Below are 22,457 nucleotides of genomic sequence, written 5' to 3'. Positions count from 1 at the left end.
TATCGATATACAAAGTGAGCCACATCTACAGTGTCCCCAAGATGAGGTACCCAATTTCATTCATATACTTATTAACCTTTCTGGCTATATACTAAAACTTGGTTCTTTTTTATGTCTCTACATAATGTTAAAATATTTATACTATAACCGTGAGTCTATTTATTGAATTTTATAACAACATGCAATTTCAATAATACTTTTACTGAATGAAGTCTCAATAATATTTTTATTGCAAAATAGAATATGTTTAAACAACACGAACACGAGTTTCAAGACATTTCTAATAAAAAATGGTTCAAATAATCTTAAATTTCGTATTAAATTTAGTTGTTTATCTTGTTTCTCCAAATCATAAACTTTGAATTAAATTTAAATTAACCCATTTTATTGGTTTAGGTTTTATGTTATCTCTTCCTTGTCTAAGAACTCTAGATTTGAAAGAATACAACAATATTTTATTTTCGTTGCTTTAGTAGGATTTTGAAAGAAAAATAATTTTATTTTCAGTAGTTTTGAGTTGTCTTCAAATAGAATCAAGTGTAAATGGTTAAAAATCCCCAACAAATAACCTAAATTGGTTTATTTAAAAGAAAAATTTAAGATTTAATTGAAAGTTTATATTTTTTTATAAGAAAGTTTTAAGATTTTAATTTATATAATTATTAATTAAGTTTTAATTGATCAACAAGACAATCTTAATAGTAAATGATATGAATTCGAAGTTAATTAATTTTGATAGGTGTCTTTTAACTGTAGTTATATAATTTGGTGATAAAAGATCCTAATAATAGACTCAGGTATATATAATATAACAATCTTTCAAAAATTTATTTTTCCGTGAGAAATGTAAACAAAGACTTTTTTTTTTTTAAGACGTCATTAAAGGAAGAAGACTTCAAGATTAAGAACTAATGAAATTGTAAAGAAAAAAAACTTGATATTGCGAAGGAAAAGGGTGGCATTCAAACCCCAACACGTTCCTTCGTTAATACTGTACTGCTTAACAGTGGCGGATCCACGCCTGTTCCTTTTCTCTCTCTCGAATTTCTTTCTTTCAGCTTTCAGCTTTCAGCTTTGAAATTTTTTAGCTTCTCATCATCAATTACATCGTATATATAATTTTCTTCTTATTCTTCTGTTGATTTTCCTTCTTGGGTGATTCCAATTTCTGCACTTTTTCCTTCTTTCTCATTTGTTCACAAATGGGGTTTCTTTACTGATTTGATTTTCCCCGTATCGACGATCTTATTCAAGTGGGACTCTCAACGCCTCCAATTGGGGTTTTCCGGTAAAGGATCTGTTTCAATTTTGCTCAATTTTGTTGTTGTTCATATGGCTTCTTCTCACAATACTCATTCTGAGACTGCAAAAGTTGAGCAAATTTTAACTGAATTCTTTCCTAAAACGCTACAAATTATACTGGAATCGAGAGCCCCTTGTATTTCATCGCGTAATTTTAGTGGTGAACAAGTTTTGTCTTCTCCATCTTCCTCTTCCTCGTCTTCCTCCAGCATGAGGCCGAGGGATAAGTGGTTCAATTTGGCTCTTCGTGAATGTTCTGCAACATTAGAGAATATTGATCTCTGGCGTCCGAGTTATCACGAACCAATGGTTGTAGATGTTATTTTGGTGCAGAGACAATTTGGTTTAGACTCTGTTAATGCTTCTCCTAGGAAAGATCTTGTTAGGAACTCGTCTCTAAAAGAGAAATATCCACTCTCTTTCAATTCTGATAAGGATGAGTTTGGATGTCAGACCAAGAGTGAGAAGGTTATAGAGAGATGGATGGTGCACTATGAAAGTAGGAAAAACCGGGATAGTAATTCCGGTAGCAGAAGGTCTAGTAATAGTACTGCACATACGTACAAGAAAACCATTTTACTCTTAAGGTCTCTATATGCCTTTGTGAGACTTTTACCTGCCTATAAGGTTTTCCAAGATATCAGTTCATCTTGTCAGATTCACCCCTTTACTCTAGCTCATCGTGTGTCTTCCTTTGCCGAGCCTTTCACCCGGAGAGAAGAGGCCGAAATGCAGCGTTTTGTTTTCACTCCTGTGGACACTTCTTGTGGTAGACTCTGCCTCTCGGTGTTATACCGCTCATCCCTATCCGATATAAACTCTGAGCCATCAACTCCTATATCTCCTCAAGTTATTCCTGAATATGTTGGGAGCCCATTGGCAGATCCATTGAAAAGGTTTCCAACGCTTCCTTTAACGATAGCACCAACTCATGGATCTCCATCGTCGTTGCCATTCTCGAGGCGTCATAGTTGGAGTTATGACCGTTTTAGACCCTCCCCTCCTTCAGTCTCCTTTTCACCTTCACCTACACATTCAGAGTCTCATGCTTTAATTTCAAATCCAGCCTTTTGCCGTCTGCCTCCTTCAAGCTTACCTTCACATCCGCCTGACATGGTTATGGGACATAAAGATAATATGAATTATGATGAATATTATCCTTCTTCTGTCTTTTCCCAATCACCCTCACTGTCACCCCCAATTGGCATTCTTGTAAGGCGCTTGCCAAATGGTCTATTGCAGTCTGAAAGTGCTCCTCCAAGTGCACCCATTGCAAAGCTTCCCCATTCCCCTGCATTGTCAAGCAAACCGAATTTGCCACCATCCCCTCCCCTTAAAGCTTCTGGACCAATTATTTCTAGAATTAATAGAGATATTGGTCCATTGCTGGCTGGCTCTGCAATTGGAAAGGTATATTTCTGCTTATTGCTACCCACTCTGAATGTGTTATGTTCAATGTATTGATTTGTTTTTATCTTCTTTAGTCATCTTCTCTTGGGAGAGATGAAAGCCGAAGAATTTCAGGCTGGAGGGTATCATCCAATAACTCACCAATTTCAAGAAGCTCTAGTAGATCTTTTCCAGATGATTTAGATGATCCAGAGTTTCCCTGCCCCTTTGATGTGGATGATGATGAGATGATAGATAGAGGTAGCAGGTAATGACTGCTCATGTTCTTCTCTTTCTGTGACGATAGTAATTAAATTTGTGGACATGTTGTAATTGAATTTATGTCCTTGCTTATGTTTGAGATTATTATTTGTTGAAGGTAAAGATTTAAGTGGCAACAATATAAGAAATCTTGTCTGCAACTTTTCTACTTTGAACATTAGTTACTTTAGTTTTGTAATCTTCCAAGAATCCAACTTATGAAATCTTTTATCAGAATGATAATGTGTGTCAAACAAGAGGGACTCATATTTATAGAGTTTGTTATGAATGGGGTAAAAGGGAAATTAACCTAGAATATGATCAAATTAACCCTATTCTTCCTTCATCAAGAACGGCCTAAGGGTTAGGGGTAGAAGAAAGCCTCTTCCATAAATTACTCAACCATCGGCTTCCGGTCACTGATAATCATGAGGAAGGTGTGTAGTATAGAATTGTGTTAGCCAGGTAGCTTTCTCGAAAGGCGACTGCCCGGGCTTTTTTTCTTTTCCTTCCAACAGTAATCCAAAAATAGTCCATAATCTCTACTTCAATTTCTAGTTCCTATCACACTGGTACCATGCCATCATTATTTGGAAAGGATTTGAAACTGAGCAAAGGACTACTAGAGATGTGTAGTATAGAAGGAAATAAGAATGTCTTGGTATTGGGGAATTTGATGAAAATTAAGATTAAAAAGACAATTTAGAAAAGCTTTAGAAATTAGTTGTAATGAGCAATTGTAACAAACACATAACCATTCTTATTAATGCATGTCCTAGAAGAAAAACAAGCATGAGGATTAGAGAGGAATCAAAATATATGAAGCCGGTTAAGTAGATGAGCATAGGAACGAGACAAATTGGGATGGACATTGGGTTTGAAGAAGCTAGAAATTGCTAGTGGGGAGCTGAAGACTGGAAGTTGAGTTAGGTCCAATTAGAATTGATGTTGTGCAGATAACATTGAGGTGAGGAAAGCTCATCAGAAGGCTGCAGTTTGATAGTGATAGGTAGGAGAATGGTTGAGAAGGTGACGAATGTATCAGAAACCAATTGTGGCTGTTGAAGAACACATAAATTTGGCCTTTGAGCTTGGTGAATGAATGGTGCATCTTGATGTAATTTGTTTGTAGGTTTTTGTGTCTTATGGTTAGGTAGTTGGTTTACTTGGTGTGCTTAGCCACTTACAATTCTTTTCTTTTTAATCAGAGGATCAAATCTCCTGTATTAGTAAGTCGTTCTTTTTTTTTTTTAAAAAAATTTTTTGGTTAATAACTTAATAGTTCTTGGAGATTTATTTTTTTGATTCTAGGTTGTATCACGTTTCAAGCTAGCCAATGCCATTTCATTGTGGTTTGGATGGTATTAGACGAGACATAGGTAGGATCCCAAGGTTTTTGACAAGGGAGATTTTGATTCTCTGAGTAGTGGAATTGGGCACTGTAATTTTGAAGCATTTCAGGCTTCGAATGGAAATTTAAATGCCAATTTTGGTGTGGGAAGCAAGATTATTGTTATGGCCGAGTCAATGCATACTTTAAAATTCAAAGGTTGGATGGACAAAAACTAGTAAGGATGTGGTTGAACTTCAATACGTGTGGCATCAATAGTGCAGAAAGATGGCAGCTGTTAGGATAGAAAGGGGAGGCATATGGATTGGGTCAAAATAGTTTTCCCTAACGAGTTGGAAGTGGGAGTTGATTTCAAAGTTAGGTTTTAAAGGGATCCAATCACCAATGGACGAGGTTGTTGGTAAATTTAGAGGCAAGGGAAAGGAGTTATTGCTCAAATGGGTTATGAAATTAGAGAGGCAGAATTCTGAGGTCATTTTGCGTCTTTACCAGTAGGAAAAGATGACAAAGGATCATCACCTTCGGTCGTGAGATTTTCTAGACCTCTGGGAATTAAAAGAATTTTGTATGTACAAATAGAACTCGAATGGAGGAGATAGGAGAATACAAAAAACAAGATGTTGACTCATTGGTCTTTTGAAAGAGGAAAGGGACGGCAAAAATTTCACGCCTTAACCATAGAGGAGAGGATTGTCGAATGAGTTCCATACTCACTTGGTGAGGTTTCAAGAGTATGCCTAAACCTATAACGTGATAGGATGAGCCAACAAGAATATAAGTTATGATCTAGTGATAGTTGTCTAAGAAACAAATTTGTTTTGGAGGATTCTTGTAATAGGGAATTGGTTTCATTGCATATGTGTGAAACGCCATCAAACTTCTGTTAAAGGAATACTGAAAAGCTAAAGCTGTCAGTACATAGATGGAATCTTCAGATTACTTGGAGCCTAATCCGTATTGAAGCCATAACAAATTTCGTGTTAGTGTTTTTTTGTTTGTTTTAGAGAGAGCCAAAAGTGAGGGACCGTGTAAGTTCATTGTATTCTCAAGGATGGATTGAGTTACGACACTCCATTCAGTGTTATTACGAGGTTCCTTTTTTTTTTTTTTTTTTTTTGTTTTTCCTGATGAAGACGCTGCCGACAAGTCTGAGGAACTTGTGTGGAGTTTGGAGAGAGAATCTAAACTCATGCTGGTCCAAGCATGTTAGCATTCTATAGAATTTATATTAGGCTATTAGCTTATATGCTATTTATGTTGTTAGAAAGAGGTTTATTCTGTTCAAACAAAGCACTTTCAAAACATATATTGTTGATCTTATTATGAATCTCAACATTAGCAGAACCTTCAATAATGACATTTGATAGACTACTAAACTATCATCGTTTACATTTACCTAGCTCAAAGTTGAGCCTATTTCTCAAACACAAGATGATGTAGGAAGGTTAATCAGTTTAGGTTTCTTTAGTTATGGTTGATTATCACCAACCAGCCTAACAGCTTATGATAATTGGTTATAGTTAATTTGATGTTACCGATACTCTTAACGCTCTCTAACTTGTGGGTTTGAAAATTTGTACGAGGTCCAAGAAGTAGAAATCCATATTAATCGAGGAGTGAATGACATTATAGGAGTTTGAGCACAAGACCTCTTGATATTAGGTTAAATAACCAACCAATCTGAAAACCTAAAGTTAGACGCATTACAGTAAATTAAGTTATATCAATACTTTTAACATAGCCATTGTTATTCAATTAGATTTGGTAGCTAGCTATGGCTAGTGTTAATCGTTATTGAAAGTATTGAGTTTAGGCCGTTCACCTCAACAACTAACTGTATTAAGTATAAACAGCTTATGCTATAAAGCTGACTTGTAAAGATTAAGAATGTTCTTGATCCAATAAAAGAATATCCAAATGCATCATATTCTTAACTAGACCCCATCAATGTTTAAAGAGACCATACAACCTGAGATTTATTTGTGTCACAATCTAGGATCAGCATCTTAGTTGCAGCCTACTTGGAAAGTTCTAACTATTGCCACTCCTAGAGAAATAGGATCCCAATTGAAGTTGAACATGAATCTTTCTCAGGTAAAAGAAACACACTGTTCAAAGAATATAATCTTTTCGTATTATGGATCACTTCCCCGAATATATTATATCGTCCTCATTGTCAATCCTAAAGTATGCCCTTAGATTTTATAGATCTTGTTCAACTAAGATCATTACTTGAATAGGGCTCCTCACCTGGCTTGTTTTTTGTAATGCATCTCAGTTTCTTATTAAAGATAATAAAATAATTGTAGATCCATTTTATGGTCTTTTCACTATTGGTTTCTTTTGAAAATAAAAAGAAGAAAGAAACACAAGATTTACGTGGAAAACCCTAGATCAGGGAGAAAAAACCACGATAAAGACTGATTTTTTTATTATTAATTCTGATACACAAAGTACAAGAGAATAGGCCAAATAAATGGACTAGTGGGAAGCCTTAGGGTACACACAATTACTAAAATACCCCTAGGGTTACAAGCTGTTTTTCGACACTCCCCCTCAAATTGGGGCGTAAATATCAATAAGACCCAACTTGCTGACACAATAATCAAAGCTTTGTCTCAGTAACCCTTTTGTGAGCGCATCTTCAATTTGCTGATTTGAGGGAACATAAGGAATGCATATACTTCCGTTGTCAAGTCTTTCCTTGATGAAGTACCGGTCGATCTCAACGTGTTTTGTTCTGTCATGTTGAACAGGATTATTTGCAATATTTATTGCTGCCTTATTGTCACAAAACAGTTTCATTGGGAGCTCATTGTCTTGATGAAGATTTGACAACACTTTCATCAACCAGATTTCTTCACATATCCCTAAACTCATGGCCCGATACTCAGCTTCTGCACTACTTCTGGCCACAACACCCTGTTTCTTGCTTCTCCAGGTCACAAGATTACCCCAAACAAATGTGCAATACCCTGATGTTGATTTTCTATCAACAACAGACCTTGCCTAATCAGAATCAGTGTAGGCTTCAATGCAACGTTTATCAGACTTCTTGAACATTAACCCTTACCTGGTGTATCTTTCAGATATCGTAGGATGCGTTCAACTGCTGTCATGTGTTCTTCACAAGGAGCCTGCATAAACTGACTGACAACACTCACTGCATATGAAATATCAAGTCTCGTATGAGATATGTATATCAATTTCCCAACTAACCACTGATACCTTTCTTTATTGACCGGAACACTGTTACTAGTATTGCTGAGCTTTGAATTATATTCAACTGGGGTGTCAGCAGGTTTGCACCCAGTCATTCCTGTTTCCGTTAGAAGATCAATCGTGTATTTCCGTTGGGACACCGAGATTCCGTCCCTAGACCGGGCTACTTCCATTCTGAGAAAGTATCTTAACTTCCCAAGGTCTTTAATTTCAAACTCTTTGGCCATCTTTGCTTTGAGTTTCACAATTTCATCATCATCATCATCAGAGAGCACAATATCGTCAACGTACACAATGAGAACTGCTACCTTCCCTGAAGTTGACTTCTTTGTAAAAAGTGTGTGATCTGAGTGCCCTTAGGTATACCCTTGTCCTTTGACAAAGGTGGCAAATCTGTCAAACCAGGCTCTCGGAGACTGTTTCAACCCATATAGCGACTTTCTTAGCCGGCAGACTTGCTGTTTGAACTGATCTTCAAATCCAGGAGGAGGATTCATGTAGACTTCCTCCTCAAGTTCTCCATTGAGAAAGGCATTCTTTACATCCAGTTGATGCAGAGGTCAATCTCTGTTAACAGAAACTGATAGCAATACTCAGATAGTATTGAGTTTAGCTATGGGAGAGAATGTCTCGGAGTAATCTACCCCAAAGGTTTGAGTAAACCCTTTGGCAACTAACCTAGCCTTGTACCGATCAACAGTCCCATCTGACTTGTACTTTATAGTGAAAACCCATTTGCACCCAACTGTCTTGTGCCCTTTAGGTAGGATCATCTGGTCCCACGTTCCATTTTTCTCCAGAGCCCTTATCTCCTCCATAACAGCAGCCTTCCAAACTTCAGTTCCCATTGCTTCCTGTATGTTACTCGGTATCACCCCTGTATCTAAACTAGTGGTAAAGGCCTTAAATTGAGATGACAGGTTATTGTATGTCATGTAACTATGCATAGGGTACCTTGTACATGATCGAATACCTTTCCTCAGGGCTATTGGAAGATCAAGAGAAGCATCATACTCCTTCAGACTGTAAGAATTTCTACTGTGATCACTAGTCTCCTCGCTTGGGTCTCATCTTCAGAAATCACCACCTTTTCACCATTATCTGTAGTATCACTCACATTTTCTAGAGCTGTGTTTGAATCGTCATTCACTGTCGTTTTCCCATCTGCTATAGTGGTGCTGTCAGTACCTTTTCCTCCTTTTTCCTCTCTGCACTCGTTAGTCTTAGTACAAGTGTCAATCTCATTAATTTCAGGAATACACGTACCTGATGTCGGGTTTGACTCATGGACTGGAGCCGGAGATGCAACAGGTGACGCTGCTTCCTTCCTGAGATTCTTCCTATAGTATATTATCCATGGGACCTGATTGGTAGGGAGGATAGGACCGACATGTTCGGGAATAAGAGATGACTCCAAGGGAACTGTATATGTGGACCAGTTAGTCTCTTCACTAGAGGTCTCCCCCTGAAGATGGCTAACAGGGAAGAAGGGCTGATCCTCAAGGAAGGTGATATCCATGGAAACAAAATATTTGTGAGAGGATGGGTGGTAACATTTATACCCACACTGATAGAGTAGATACCCAACAAAGATGCATTTTTGAGCACGGGGGGTAAATTTCGTGCGGTTTGGACCATGGGAGTGAACAAAGGCAACACAGCCAAAAACTCGAAGTGGTACATTGGAGACTAAACGAGTTGTAGGGTAGGACTCTTTCAAACAGTCTAATGGGTTTTGAAAATTGAGGACTCAGGAAGGCATTCAGTTGATTAAGTGAGCAGCAGTAAGGATGACATCACCCCATAGGTAAGATGGGAGTGATGTGGATAGCATTAAGGACCTGACAACTTCCACTAAATGATGATTTTTCCTCTCGGCTACCCCATTTTGCTGGGAAGTGTAGGCACACGAACTCTGGTGGATAATCTCTTTGGATGCAAGGAACTCCTGGAAGGAAGCGTTAAATAATTCCCGCCCATTGTCACTTCTCAAAATACCAATCCTGGCATTAAACTGGGTTTCCACAGTGGCATAAAATTGCGGGAATACAGATAACACCTCAGACTTATCAGTGAGAAGAAAGACCCAAGTAAGCCGAGTGTGGTCATTTATAAAAGTGACAAACCAGCGTTTCCCTATAGAGGTTGTGGTTGGTGAGGGACCCCAAACATCATGTGGACTAAGGTGAAGGGTTTGGATGGCTTATAGGGCTGGGAGTGGAAGGAGACACGACTCTGTTTGGTACGAATACACACTTCACACTTTAAAGAAGACATATTAATATTGCGAAATAAATGCGGAAATAAGTATTTCATGTATTGAAAGTTTGGATGTCCTAAGCGGTAATGCCATAACAGAAAATCATTCTCCGAGTTAGAATAATTTAAGGAGACAAGGCTAGTCCTATAATCATTCCCAGAGGAAGCATCATCGGTCAGGAAGTAGAGTCCCCCATCGTGCCGGGCAGTGCCAATCATCGTCCTCGAGCTCAGATCCTGAAATGAAATAGAGTCGGGTGAAAATACTGTCTGACAATTCAGATCTCTTGTAATCTTATTGATGGATAACAAATTATATAAAATTTTAGGAACATGCAAAACATCCCGCAAAACCAAACCCTCAAACGGAGATAAATCCCCTTTTTCTGCAACAGGTGCGAATGACCCATATGCAATCCTAATTCGTTCGTTACCAGCACTTGTATAATAGGAGAAAAACTGATCAGAGGTACCAGTAGGATGATCTGTCGCCCCTGAGTCAACAATCCAAGTTTTTTTACCGTTAACACTAATAAGCCCAAAAGATTGTATATTGCCTGACTGGGCATTGGTGCTGATTCCAAGCGTACTCAGGTTGGTCGTATTGTCTGCTGAGGGAAACTTAGGCAGGGTATTTTTAGTGGGTAAAATAGGGAAAGAATTTACCGGGTTTTCAGAGTATACTGATATGGTGGCTGAGAAATCTTGAGTGTTTGTCCCAAGAACCGTTTCGAAACCAGCAATCTTCTGTTGGAGATGGGCAAAACACCGTTGGAGATCATTCGATCCTCGACAAGGTTGCTGTACTGACCCGTCCGCCGGCGTCATTGGAGTAGATTGCTGGATCGAAGAGCTGGTCGAAGTGTTTGGTCAGAAAAAGTGGCATGCTTCAAATTCACCTCCAACCTTTGAACTTAATTTGATACTAAAAATTGTCGAGATTGGTCTTAAACTTGATGGATAGCACTTTAAAAACCTCAAGATCTTGAGTCCAAAATTGAAGTTTCGGTGACCGCCAGTGCTGGGAGCAACAACTCCAGAACAAAGACCAACGGCGGCTGAACGTGGGTCGAGTGGTAGAGAATCGGTGATGGCTGGTCTAGAACCCCAACCAGCTAAGAAAGATCGGACACTACCTATAGCGAACGATAGTGTTGGAACGGAAACTAGCCAACTGGGGCTAGAATGAGGGACGTCGGCGAATAACACAAACCTGACCGCATGGACGAGGGTCGAACAACAATGGAACGCGTAGCGGCGAGATCTGTTGTCAGCGACGGGCGCGAACAGCGACTGAAGGTGACTAGCACTACCGGCGTCAACCCAGACGAAGGCAACGATATAGCAGATCTGGAATGCAAGGCAAAATCTGAGGTAGGTTGGTGGCTAGGGCTTGACGCCATGCTCTGATACCATGTTGAAAATAAAAGGAAGAAAGAAATACAAGATTTACGTGGAAAACCCTAGATTAGGAAGAAAAAACCACGATAAAAACTGATTTTTTATTATTAATTCTGATGCACAGTACAAGAGAATAGGCTAAATAAATATACTAGTAGGAAGCCCTAGGGTACACACAATTACTAAAATACCCCTAGGATTACAAGCTGTTTTTCGACCGTTTCTATGAAGAAGGCTTGAATTGTTTTTTGGATAAAAAAACATTTAGGCTTCATCTATAGTTCTAAGCAATTCGTTCCTTGTGTAATACCTCGCCTAAATATGAATCTTCAACTTCAGTCTTTTACCATTCAAGCCACCTCATTAAATGCCTTGACATATGCCAATTTAATTTATTTTTCTATTTCATAGAGAAAATCTCTATTATATTTAGTTGTGCAACAATTTCATGCTATATTTTTGTATGATCATCATCATCATCATTTGTTTTCTTATTTTAATTAGTGAACTCCACATTTCTTCAAACATTAGAAATATTAGTTGATGTGGCAAAAAAGTAGTGGCAGTGCATATATATTTGAGAATCGATATCCACCCAATGAAGGAAGATTATAGAAGGCTCTTCAATCAATAGAATCAGAAAAGTGGAATAGCAACAAAATTGCTCGAAGGGGTTTTTTCCCCTTTATCTCTTTCTTTTCCTTCTGGGGGTGTGGGGGTAGGGAACTTGGAAATATAACAATAAAGAGAGATTCAAAAAAAGGGAAGCTGAGACATCCCTGCCAGACCAGAGTATCACAGGAAGGAGGCTTAAAGAGTCCCAAGCCTTGTTGTGGGCTTCTACTTCTTACTAGGCATTTTGTAATTATTAGCTTGGTTTGATTCTTTTGAACGGGAGTTTTTTTTTTCTCTCTCTAAGTGGACTCCTTTTATAAGGCTCCTGTTGTGTCCCTTGTGTATTCTTTCATGTTTCTCAATGGTGGTTTCTTATGGGGAAAAAAGGAATCTCAATTGCCATAATGTGGACAAGATCATACTTACAATAAAGTTTGAAGAGAGAACACTGAATAGAAGGACAAAGTCTAATTGAGTCTAAAACTTCAAGAATAGAAAACCTTTCATCGAAGTCCCGTTAGTTCCTCTCAAACTGTATTCTCCAATATGTTGCCATTGTATGCCCTTTTGTTTACTTTGATTTCACATAAATGAAAGTTTGGTTTTTCATAATTGCTGTGTTGGACTCGGACCATAGAATTCTAGCCTGATCAGTACTATGCCACTAATAAGTTAAGCAGAGTTGCATTGTTACTGCTGAGTGCTGAGCTATGAAGCACTGACACTTCTAAATTGGCGAAGTGTTGGCGTCGGACACGCTCCGGCACGCCTCCGACACATGTCCGACATGTCAGTTGGCATGTCCATTACTTTATTATTATTATTTTTTGCTTTTCGACATGTCAAGACACTCCAAGACACGCCTAGGACACTCCATATGCAAATTTTAGAAAAATAATGAAACAAGATCCACTATTGATAGCCCATTCAAGGGGCATTTTAAGCTGATTAAAATTAACTGTTCGGCCCAACATTTTCAAAATTCTAGAGTTTTTACGCACTTTCTCCATTCTAACACACTTCACCCTCAGGACTTGACCCATAGCCTTTTTTCAGAAAAAATAAAAAACCCACTATGCTACCTTTACTTTCTAACTTCATTGATGGCAGTGACTTCAACTTCAAGACCCACGGCCACTGACAACTTATGTGACTTCTCTTGCTTTTTTTTTTTCCTTTCATTTTTCTCTCCCTTTTTCCCTCCATTTTTGCTTTTTCATACTTTTTGTTAAATATATGTGTGCATATTTCACAATATATCAATTTATGCGCACATATTTATTTTTGTAAAATAATAATAATAAATAATTTTGTTCTCAATGTGTCGTGTCCTACGTTTTTGTAAATTGACGTGATGTCGTGTTTCTTAGGTGCTGAGGAAACACCAACTAATACCAAACCATCTGAGGATGTTAGACCAAATAGTAATAGCAAAGGGACATTAAAAGAGGAGGTGCATTGTGTGAGTGTGTGATTGTTACCTTTTTAGGATTGTCTGCCTTTGAAATAATCTCCTATTAAAAGAAGAAGAAGAAGACACAATATTTACGTAGAAAACCCAAGAACAGGGAGAAAAAACCACAATAGAAAGAGTTCTTTTTATTATTCTTTTTTCTTATCAAAATACAAGAGAGGGCATAAGTATAAATAGACTTATAGGAAACCCTAATACAGAATAGGACAAAGTAAAAATACTAAAATGCCCTTAGGGTAATACATAACAACCCTTTATTTTCAACACTCCCCTCAAGTTGGGGCGTAGATATCAATAAGACCCAACTTGCTAACACATGAATCAAAGCTTTGCCTGAGTAACCCTTTGGTGAGAATATCAGCAACCTGTTGACTAGAAGGAATGTAAGGGATACAAATACTGCTACTATCTAGTCTTTCTTTGATGAAGTGTCTATCGATTTCCACATGTTTTGTCCTGTCATGTTGAACCAGATTATTGGCTATGCTTATCGCTGCTTTGTTATCATAATAGAGCTTCTTAGGAAGTTTACCATCTTGATGGAGATCAGACATAACTTTCTTCAACCAGATTTCTTCACATATTCCTATACTCATAGCTTTGTATTTCGCTTTAGCACTGTTTTTAGCAACCACACCTTGCTTCTTACTTCTCCAAGTAACAAAATTACCCCACACAAAAGTACAATACCCGGATGTTGATCTTCTGTCTAAAACAGATTTTGCCCAATCAGAGTCGGTGTATGTCTCAATACATCATCTGTCGGTTTTTCTGAACATCAGACCCTTGCCTGGAGTAGTTTTCAAATATCTTAGGATTCAATTTACAGCCTTCATATGTTCTTTGTAAGGTGCCTGCATAAACTGACTAACTACACTGACGGCGTAGGATATATCTGGTCTAGTATGGGATAAGTAAATCAATTTTCCCACTAGACGCTGGTATCTCTCTTCATTGACAAGAACTTTGTTAACAAAAATCTCCCAGCTTAGCGTTGAATTCTACAGGAGTATCAACAGGTATACATGTGGTCATACCTGTCTCTTTCAATAAATCAAGTGTATATTTCCGTTGAGAAACAAAAATCCCCTCTCTTGATCTTGTCACTGCCATTCCTAGAAAATACCTTAATCTTTCAAGGTCTTTAATCTCAAACTCCTAAGTCATTTTCTTTTTAAGCCTGATAATCTCAGCAGCATCATCCCCTGACAGAACAATATCGTCTACGTACACAATAAGAACAATGATCTTCCCTGATATTGACCTTTTTGTGAGCAAGGTGTGATCAGAGTGCCCCTGAGTATAACCTTGGGACTTAACAAAGGTAGTGAACCTATCAAACTAAGCTCTTGGAGACTGTTTCAAACCATGTAGAGATTTCCCGAGTTTACACACCCGATGGTCAAACTAAGCTTCAAAACCAGGAGGAGGGCTCATATAAACCTCTTCCTCTAATTCACCATTTAGGAACGCATTTTTCACATCAAGTTGATGCAGAGGCCAGTTTTTGTTAATTGCCACTGAAAGGAGAACCCGAACTATGTTTAGCTTCGTTATAGGAGAAAAGGTCTCTGGATAGTCTATTCCAAAAGATTGAGTAAACTCTTTAGCAACCAATCTGGTCTTGTACTTTATGGTGAACATCCACTTGCACCAAACTGTCTTATGACCTTTAGGAAGAGCAACACGATCCCATGTATTGTTCTTTTCAAGAGCTCTCATCTCTTCCATGATTGTAGCCTTCTATGCAGGAACTTCCATTGCTGCATGTATATTGTTTGGTATCATTACTGTATCCAGACTCGTAGTGATAGCCCTGAACTCAGAAGATAAATTACAGTAAGATAGAAAGCTATGCATGAGATATTTAGTGCAAGACCTGGTACCCTTTCTCAACGCAATGGGTAGATCAAGAGAGACATCATAATTCTCTATTTTATCAGACCCCTTATCAATAAGAGGATAATAATCACACTCAATTCCCTGCGGTAGAGTCTCATCCTCTGGTGCTTCTTCCAAAGACTCATCCCTACCTGCAACTTTGTCATTTTTTGGAGTTACATTAATTCTGTCACTCCCAACCACATCACACATATCACCCTCAATACAAGGATCAGTATTACCAGAAGTTTTGTCATTCTCACCCACATCACATATATCACCTTCAACACAAACATCAATATTATTAGAAGTAGGAGTACCTTGAGTTGGTGCTGGTTCCGATTCATGGACCGTAGCCAGAGAAGCAACAGGTGACATTATTTCCTTTATGAGATTCTTCCTGTAATAGATTATCCATGAAACTTATTTAGTGGGTTGGACAGTATTGTTCATACCCATGATAGGTTCAGGAAGCAAGTCCGTAGGAATTGAAGATGTGGACCAATTAGTCTCTTCACTAGTACTCGCCCCTTGAAGAGGACTAATGGTTAAGAAAATTTTATTCTCAAGAAATATGACATCCATAGAGACAAAATACTTTTGTGAAGATGCATGGTAACACTTATACCCTCGCTAGTGAAGAGGATACCCGACAAAGACACATTTTTGAGCACGGGGGGTAAATTTAGTGCGGTTAGGACCGTGATTATGGACAAAGGCAATGTACCCAAACACTCGAAGAGGGACATCAGGAATAAGGCGTGTGGTTGGGTATGACTCTTTGAAGCATTCAAGAGGAGTATACACACAAGAGCTTTGATGGACAATTCCTTTAGAAGCCAAAAAATCATGGATGGTGTTGTTAAAGAACTCACGACCGTTGTCATAGCAAAGGATGGCAATTTTAGTGTTAAACTGTGTCTCCATAGTTGTATAAAAATGTTGAAATATTGATGATACTTCCGATTTATCAGTGAGGAGGAACACCCAAGTAAGACGAGTGTGATCATCGATAAAGGTCATGAACCAATCTTTTCCAGAAGAAGTAGTGATGTTTGAGGGACCCCAAACATCACTATGGCTAAGGGTAAAAGGTTGAGATGGTTTGTAAGGTTGAGATGGAAAAGAGACCCGATGTTGTTTAGTACGAATACACATATCACAAGACAAGGAAGAGACATCGACATTATGGAATAAATGAGGAAATAAATACTTCATATATTGAAAACTTGGGTGACCAAGACGAAAATGCCATAACATATAATTTTTTTTAGAAGTTGAAAAACAAGAAGATAATAAACTAGTCCTATAACAGTTCCTAGAAGAAGCATCAACATTAAGGAAATAGAGCCCCTTATTGTGTCGGGCAGTGCCAATCATCGTCCTCGAGCTCAGGTCCTGAAAGAAAATAGTATTAGGTGAGAATACAACTTGACAATCAAATCTCTAGTAATCTTACTGATAGACAGTAAGTTGTATGATATTTTCGGGATATGTAACACATCCTATAAGGTCAAACCCTCAAAAGGAAAGAGATGACCCTTTCTTGTAACTGGAGCAAAGGACCCATCTGCAATTCGAATTTTCTCATTACCAGCAATCGAATGATATGAAAGGAACTAATTAGACAAACCATGCAAATGATCTGTAGCTCCTGAATCAATAATCCACGGTTTCTTACCATTAATACTAAGAAGGTTGAAGGACTGAAACGTACTTGACTGAGCAATAGCACTGACCTAGACGGTACTAGAGTCATCCTGGTTATTCACCTGAGATTGAGACTGAGGAGCACCATTTGTAGAATCACTTACAAGTGCTCGGCTAAGATTTAGCTTATTGTTTGAATGACGACGTCTACCATTCGGAGGACGACCATGTAACTTCCAGCACTGATCTTTAGTATGCCAAGGCTTCTTGCATTGTTAACATACTGGAGGAGGTCTATTATTTTGCTTGTCACCATCAAGCCTAGATGATTTTGCACTAAATGCAACGGAATCTATGGAAGAAACAATAGGATTGTTCATGGCACTCAATCTATCCTCCTCTAAAGGAACCTCAGAGCAGACTTCCATGAAGGAAGGTATTGGTCTTTGTCCTAGTATTCGACTACGCACAGTATCAAATTTGGAATTCAAACCAACAAGAAAGTCATAAACCCGATCAGTTTCCTCAATTTTTGTATACTGAACTCCACCACACGGACAGTCCCAGACAATTTCACGATACAGATCCATCTCCTGCCAGTTTAGAGACAATTTGTTGAAATAGGAAGTGACATCCATCGTTCCTTGTTTGCACTCATGGACCTGTTTACGCAAAGTGTACAATCGTGATGCATTCTGCCTCTTAGAATACAACTTCTATACTGTATCCCAAGTATCTCGGGTAGTCGCAACATAAAGTAAGAGTTTTCCTATCTGTGGTTCCATACTGTTGACTAACAGCGAACGAAGAAGAGAATCTTCTCCTTTCCAAACATGCTTTTGAGGATCACCAAGTCTAGGTCTCGGAATCTCACTAGTTAAATACCAAAACTTGTGACGCCCCTCGAGGGCCATCTTGATAGACTGAGTCCAAGAGAAATAGTTTTGGCCATTCAACTTTTCCCCTATAATAAATCCGGTAGAATTTTCCATTGATGAAGACAAAAAAATTGTTGTAGGTAAAGCAGGGAAAGTGGTTACTGGATTCTCTGAATACATCGGTAGACTGGAAGAGGGATCTGAGTTAACGGGGTGTGACTGGATGTTTGTGGTTGTCCCAAGAACTGCTCCAAGTGCTGCAATCTGTTGTTGAAGATTAGCAAACTGTTGTTGGACCTCCATTGGAGATAGATTGATTGAACCCGTAGCACCATGACTCCCCGGAAGAGATCGCACATGGTTGGTTGTGGCCGACAAAACAGGTTGCTGTCCACGGTGAAGAGATGAAGATTCCCTAGTTTTAAAAACATGCCTCTAGTTGTCAATGCCCATGCGACCCATGTGACTGACGCTCGGGTGGCCAGCAATAAGAAGACCGACACTGTTGCTCGGTGGCTCAGGAATGCCAGAGCGTTCGCAGCAGTGGTGGTTGAACCTGTCATTGGCTACGTCTCAGCAGTAGGAAGGCGAGGCTACAGTGGCATGGCCGTCAGCTTGATGAGGAGCGGAAGGGCCGTCTGGAGGTATCGATCCATGGCTGCTTGTTTCGACAGAGGTGGTGTCGTCGGCTGCTGTTGTTGGTGAAGATTGAAAGACCAACGGTTGATTTTCGTCAATGACGGCTAGCGTTTCGTCACCATGCTTTAATACCATATTGAAAGAAGAAGACAATATTTATGTGGAAAACCCTAGAACAGGGAGAAAAAACCTAGATAGAAGAGTTCTTTTTATTATTCCTTTTTCTTATCAAAATACAAGAGAGGGCATAGGTATAAATAGACTTGTAGGAAACCCTAATATAGAGTAGGGCAAAGTAAACATACTAAAATGCCCTTAGGGCTAATACATAACAGCCTTTTATTTTCAACATCTCCACCAGAGCACGGTTAAAAGGTGCTTTTATGTACTGTGAGGACAAGGACAAGGGATCTTACATTAAAGCATCTGCTAGTATGGAGGGTTTACCATTTAGCATCCTCCCTGATAGATGGCCAAATTGGGTTAATGAGATCACAAATTTATATCCGTTATCTTTCACTTCAATGAGATTCCTTATAGAGGGAGCAATTTCCAACCATTTGAAGCTAACGCTATCTCCATTGGAATTAGCCACATTGTAGTGCCTTGGATATAATGACTTCTTCCCCAATCCACCAGTCCTCCCAAAAAAGGATTTTCTCCCTTGCGAAGCTTCAGCTTGTACTCTTTATCCACCGAGCTGTTGCATTTAACAACAGACTTCCAGGCCCTGTGAATGTCATACAGCCTTTGATGTTTGGAACTCCATTCATTGCTAGCGAGGCTGTATTGACTTGCAATAACCATCCTCCCATAAACTTCCGACTCATTCATGGACCCAATCCTATTGAGTTTTGGCATGTATTCTTCATTCAAAATTTGCAACTCTCAGGCCTTTTTTGCAAGTAGTTTATTTATTATTATCAACAATTGGGATCTGCCTTTGTATGTTTTGTTTTTGTTTTTGTTTTTGCTATCCTTTGTGGTTGGTGTGGCTAAAAGACTTGAAACTGAATATCATGCTGACGATATATATTGTTAGCTTTTGTTCTTTCGCTGCTTTCTTTTTCCATAGTCTAATATTCTTAGCCTTGGATTTATTATCTTTTGTTGAGTATTAATAGTTACAACAATTCATAAAATAACAATACGTAAGATTTAAATTTTACATCATATTTAAAAGCACTAAAACATATAAAAATATATTAATATAACTTTTACTAGTATATTTTATTTTGTGTGTTTTAGTTGTTCATTCCAAATTTTTCTTGGAAGTGTGGAATTGATGTATCCATTTCATGTGGTGTTTTTTTATCATCTATGTTCTGCTTCTACCCTCCTAAGAGGACAATAAATTAGGGATGTATCCTTTATTTGTTTTGTCACACCAATTGATTCGCATCCCAACCACTGATCCACCGCACTTCCCTGGTTGAATTACTGATATTAAAGTCTTCCTGAAGCAGCATGACTTCTTCCAAACTAGTCAAACTCTGGCAAAATACATTCCTTCAATGATAATGAGGGCTATAAATATTTGAGAACTACAGTCAGTCCTAGCCTTTATATTTTCCATACTACTGATGAGGCATCAACCACTACTGCTTGAACTTGATATTTAAACTTGTCTCGTAGTTATCAGAATTCCTCTTGGCCTACCACTACTACTAATCATTAGTTAGTATATCAAACTTCTTTAATCCCCTATTTGATCTCGTTCAAAGCCAGTTATCCCTACCTTTTCCTCCTGAATCAGCAATTGAGAAAGACTCAAGCTAGTAAAATTCCGTTCTCCCCATTTGGCTCCAAGGGACCATTTGAGATTGATCTTGAGGTAAGAAGGCTATTGAATCAGGGAAAGTTGGTTTATGAATAAACTATTATAGCTATTTTCAGCCCCAGTAGAATAGCATTTCTTTTACAGCCTTCTCGCCATTACAGAATTAGGTGCTTCCCTGAGAAATTAGTTGTTTAAAATCATGATTTTGGAGCTTGAGGAAGTGAACATGGTTGTTAAATGTGTAGTAACTGGACGTAATTTTTTTTTTTTTTTTAAATATATAAAAAAACTTGACTTCCATTGAGAAAAAAAAAATAAAATAATGCATGACTGAAAAAAATGAAGAGTCCATAAAAGGGACAGCTCAAGTCGATAGAAATAAGACTAAGCAAATAATTACAGAAGTGCTTAGAAACAAAGAATTTAATAAAGGACCGAACATTGGGCCCTCTGGAGATTCTATTGTTTCAGTTACACTATAACCCCAAAAAAGTAGCACACACCTTGATCTACCATAAAAACCGTCCTTAATCATGAAAGGGTGGGTGGAGGATAAACTCCTCAATCGACTCCCTACGAGCTCTAAAACCATACATCTTACAGAATAGTAGCAGGAGATGATTTCCTTTGCTTTTACATTTCCTTCATGTTTTATCCTGTGATATGTCTGATTATCATACACCTGCAATTGTGGTATATTTATTTTTCAACTGTCTGATTGAATCTTTATTTTGAATCTCTCCTAGACCTGAATCCTTCGACCAAAAAGGAAATCTTTGCGAGATGCTGGAACCTGGGGGATTTTTCCCAAGCCGTAAATCTCAAGATGCTGCTGTTGGCGCCCTAGTACGTATGCTTCAGAAAGCTCCACCACTTCGCCAAGACTTCACAAATTTCACGGCTGATCTTGGACGACCCCCTACACCTGATTCTCCAAGCAGAAATATCCAACAGGGAAATCAAATATCTGAGTCATTGGCTTCAAAGAGTCGCTATGCTGCCTCTAGTGTCACAGCCTCTGATCTTTTTGTGCCTAAAACTACAGCTGATGCATTGGAAGAACTACAGAGCTACAGAGAGATGAAAAATTTGTTGCTAAGGCAAGCTGGCAACACTCGCACATAATAATCAAATATGGTCTGCAGTAGGAACCTTATTGTCTCATGAAATCAGTAACAAGTATGTGAATATTTTAAGTCCTATGAATACATGTACAGTAATTTCCCTTTCCAAGTTGCAGGTTCTGGAGCTTGAAAGTACATTGGTTGGCTTCCATTTTTCTCTTCATGTACATATTCTTTTATATAATTGGGGAGATTGAGCATCAAGGATATGCAGTTATGAGCATATGACCCTCCCAGGGTACTTACAACTATAACCTCTGTAAATAATATAAATGCAAACTTGCCAAATCATTGAATTTTTTATTCTGTTCCATTGGAAAATTGAAAGCTCATTTGATCTGTTTATTTTATGCTCTATCAGATCTGTCTTTGGTTTATGCATGTAGAGCTTAAGGGTCCCGTATTTATTTGTTTATTTTTTGGATGAGCTTAATGATCTCATTTTCCTTGTGAACTTAAAAACCAAATAAAAACAAAGATCAAATTGCATCCTTTAACTTTTAGGATTGTCTTTTATTTGGTTCTTGAAATTTTGTATTTAATAGGTTTACGTTTTTTCAATTGTCTTTTATCTTTTTAGGACATAAAGTTGTACATATAATACTAAATTGAAGTGAGTCTGTGAGGGACTAAATTAGACAATAGACATTCTTAAGAGTTTATGAACCTTTTAGATATAAACTTGAAATTTGAGGAACCATATTTTTATTCAATAAAAAATATTAATAAGAAGTATGTTTCGCAGAACCATTTTTAAAATTTTGATTAATGTTTCAAAAAAAAAAAAAAAAAGACAAGTTAAAATTAGATGATAAAACAAACAAATTCTCAAACCCGATAAGCAAACTTATTTCTTAAGAAGAGATAATTCTTACGAAATGCACTTATATGAGTCATCATTTTTCTATATGAGCACATATAAATCGTTTGCTAATCAAAACTCTAATACAAGAGGATCAAAGTCAATTCTACAAAAAAAAAAAAGAAAAAAAAGAAAAAAACAGTTATGGTATGATAATTATATTAATTTACTAAGATTGACATAGCCAAAGTTTTCAGGTTAATTATGAAATAATTATATATAATATCCACCTAAAAAGGGGGAAAATAACAAGCTGTTTTATGTATTAAAAATAAATAATGAACTTAGCTACATATTTTAAGCAAGTTCAAAGGTTTTGCTTTGGATAGCTTTTGGTGGTTTTTAATCTGCACTTGCCTCGGTTTCTAA

At 37.9% G+C, this 22,457-nt stretch overlaps 1 protein-coding gene across 1 annotated transcript; it reads left to right on the top strand.

Moving 5' to 3' along the window:
* Nucleotides 1–910: 910 nt before the first annotated feature.
* On the top strand, nucleotides 911–21,547 carry LOC120073346 (Autophagy-related protein 13). Its single transcript, XM_039026132.2, has 3 exons — nucleotides 911–2,712; nucleotides 2,787–2,959; nucleotides 20,849–21,547. Exons 1-3 carry the CDS (start codon nucleotides 1,333–1,335, stop codon nucleotides 21,225–21,227), a joined length of 1,932 nt encoding a protein of 643 aa, XP_038882060.2. The 5' UTR covers nucleotides 911–1,332; the 3' UTR covers nucleotides 21,228–21,547.
* Nucleotides 21,548–22,457: the final 910 nt, after the last annotated feature.

Source organism: Benincasa hispida, chromosome 3 (genome assembly GCF_027475165.1).
Source record: "Benincasa hispida cultivar pf3 chromosome 3, pf3_genome.v1.1, whole genome shotgun sequence".
In the NCBI taxonomy this organism is placed as follows: Eukaryota; Viridiplantae; Streptophyta; class Magnoliopsida; order Cucurbitales; family Cucurbitaceae; genus Benincasa; species Benincasa hispida.
The sequence above is the reverse complement of the archived record's forward strand: the minus strand, read 5'-3'. Positions and strand labels throughout refer to the sequence as shown.

Coding starts and splice junctions, on each gene's coding strand:
- LOC120073346 (XM_039026132.2), top strand. CDS start 1,333: ATGGCTTCTTCTCACAATACTCATTCTGAGACTGCAAAAGTTGAGCAA. Junction 2,713..2,786: donor CTGGCTCTGCAATTGGAAAG/GTATATTTCTGC, acceptor TATCTTCTTTAG/TCATCTTCTCTTGGGAGAGA. Junction 2,960..20,848: donor ATGATAGATAGAGGTAGCAG/GTAATGACTGCT, acceptor AATCTCTCCTAG/ACCTGAATCCTTCGACCAAA.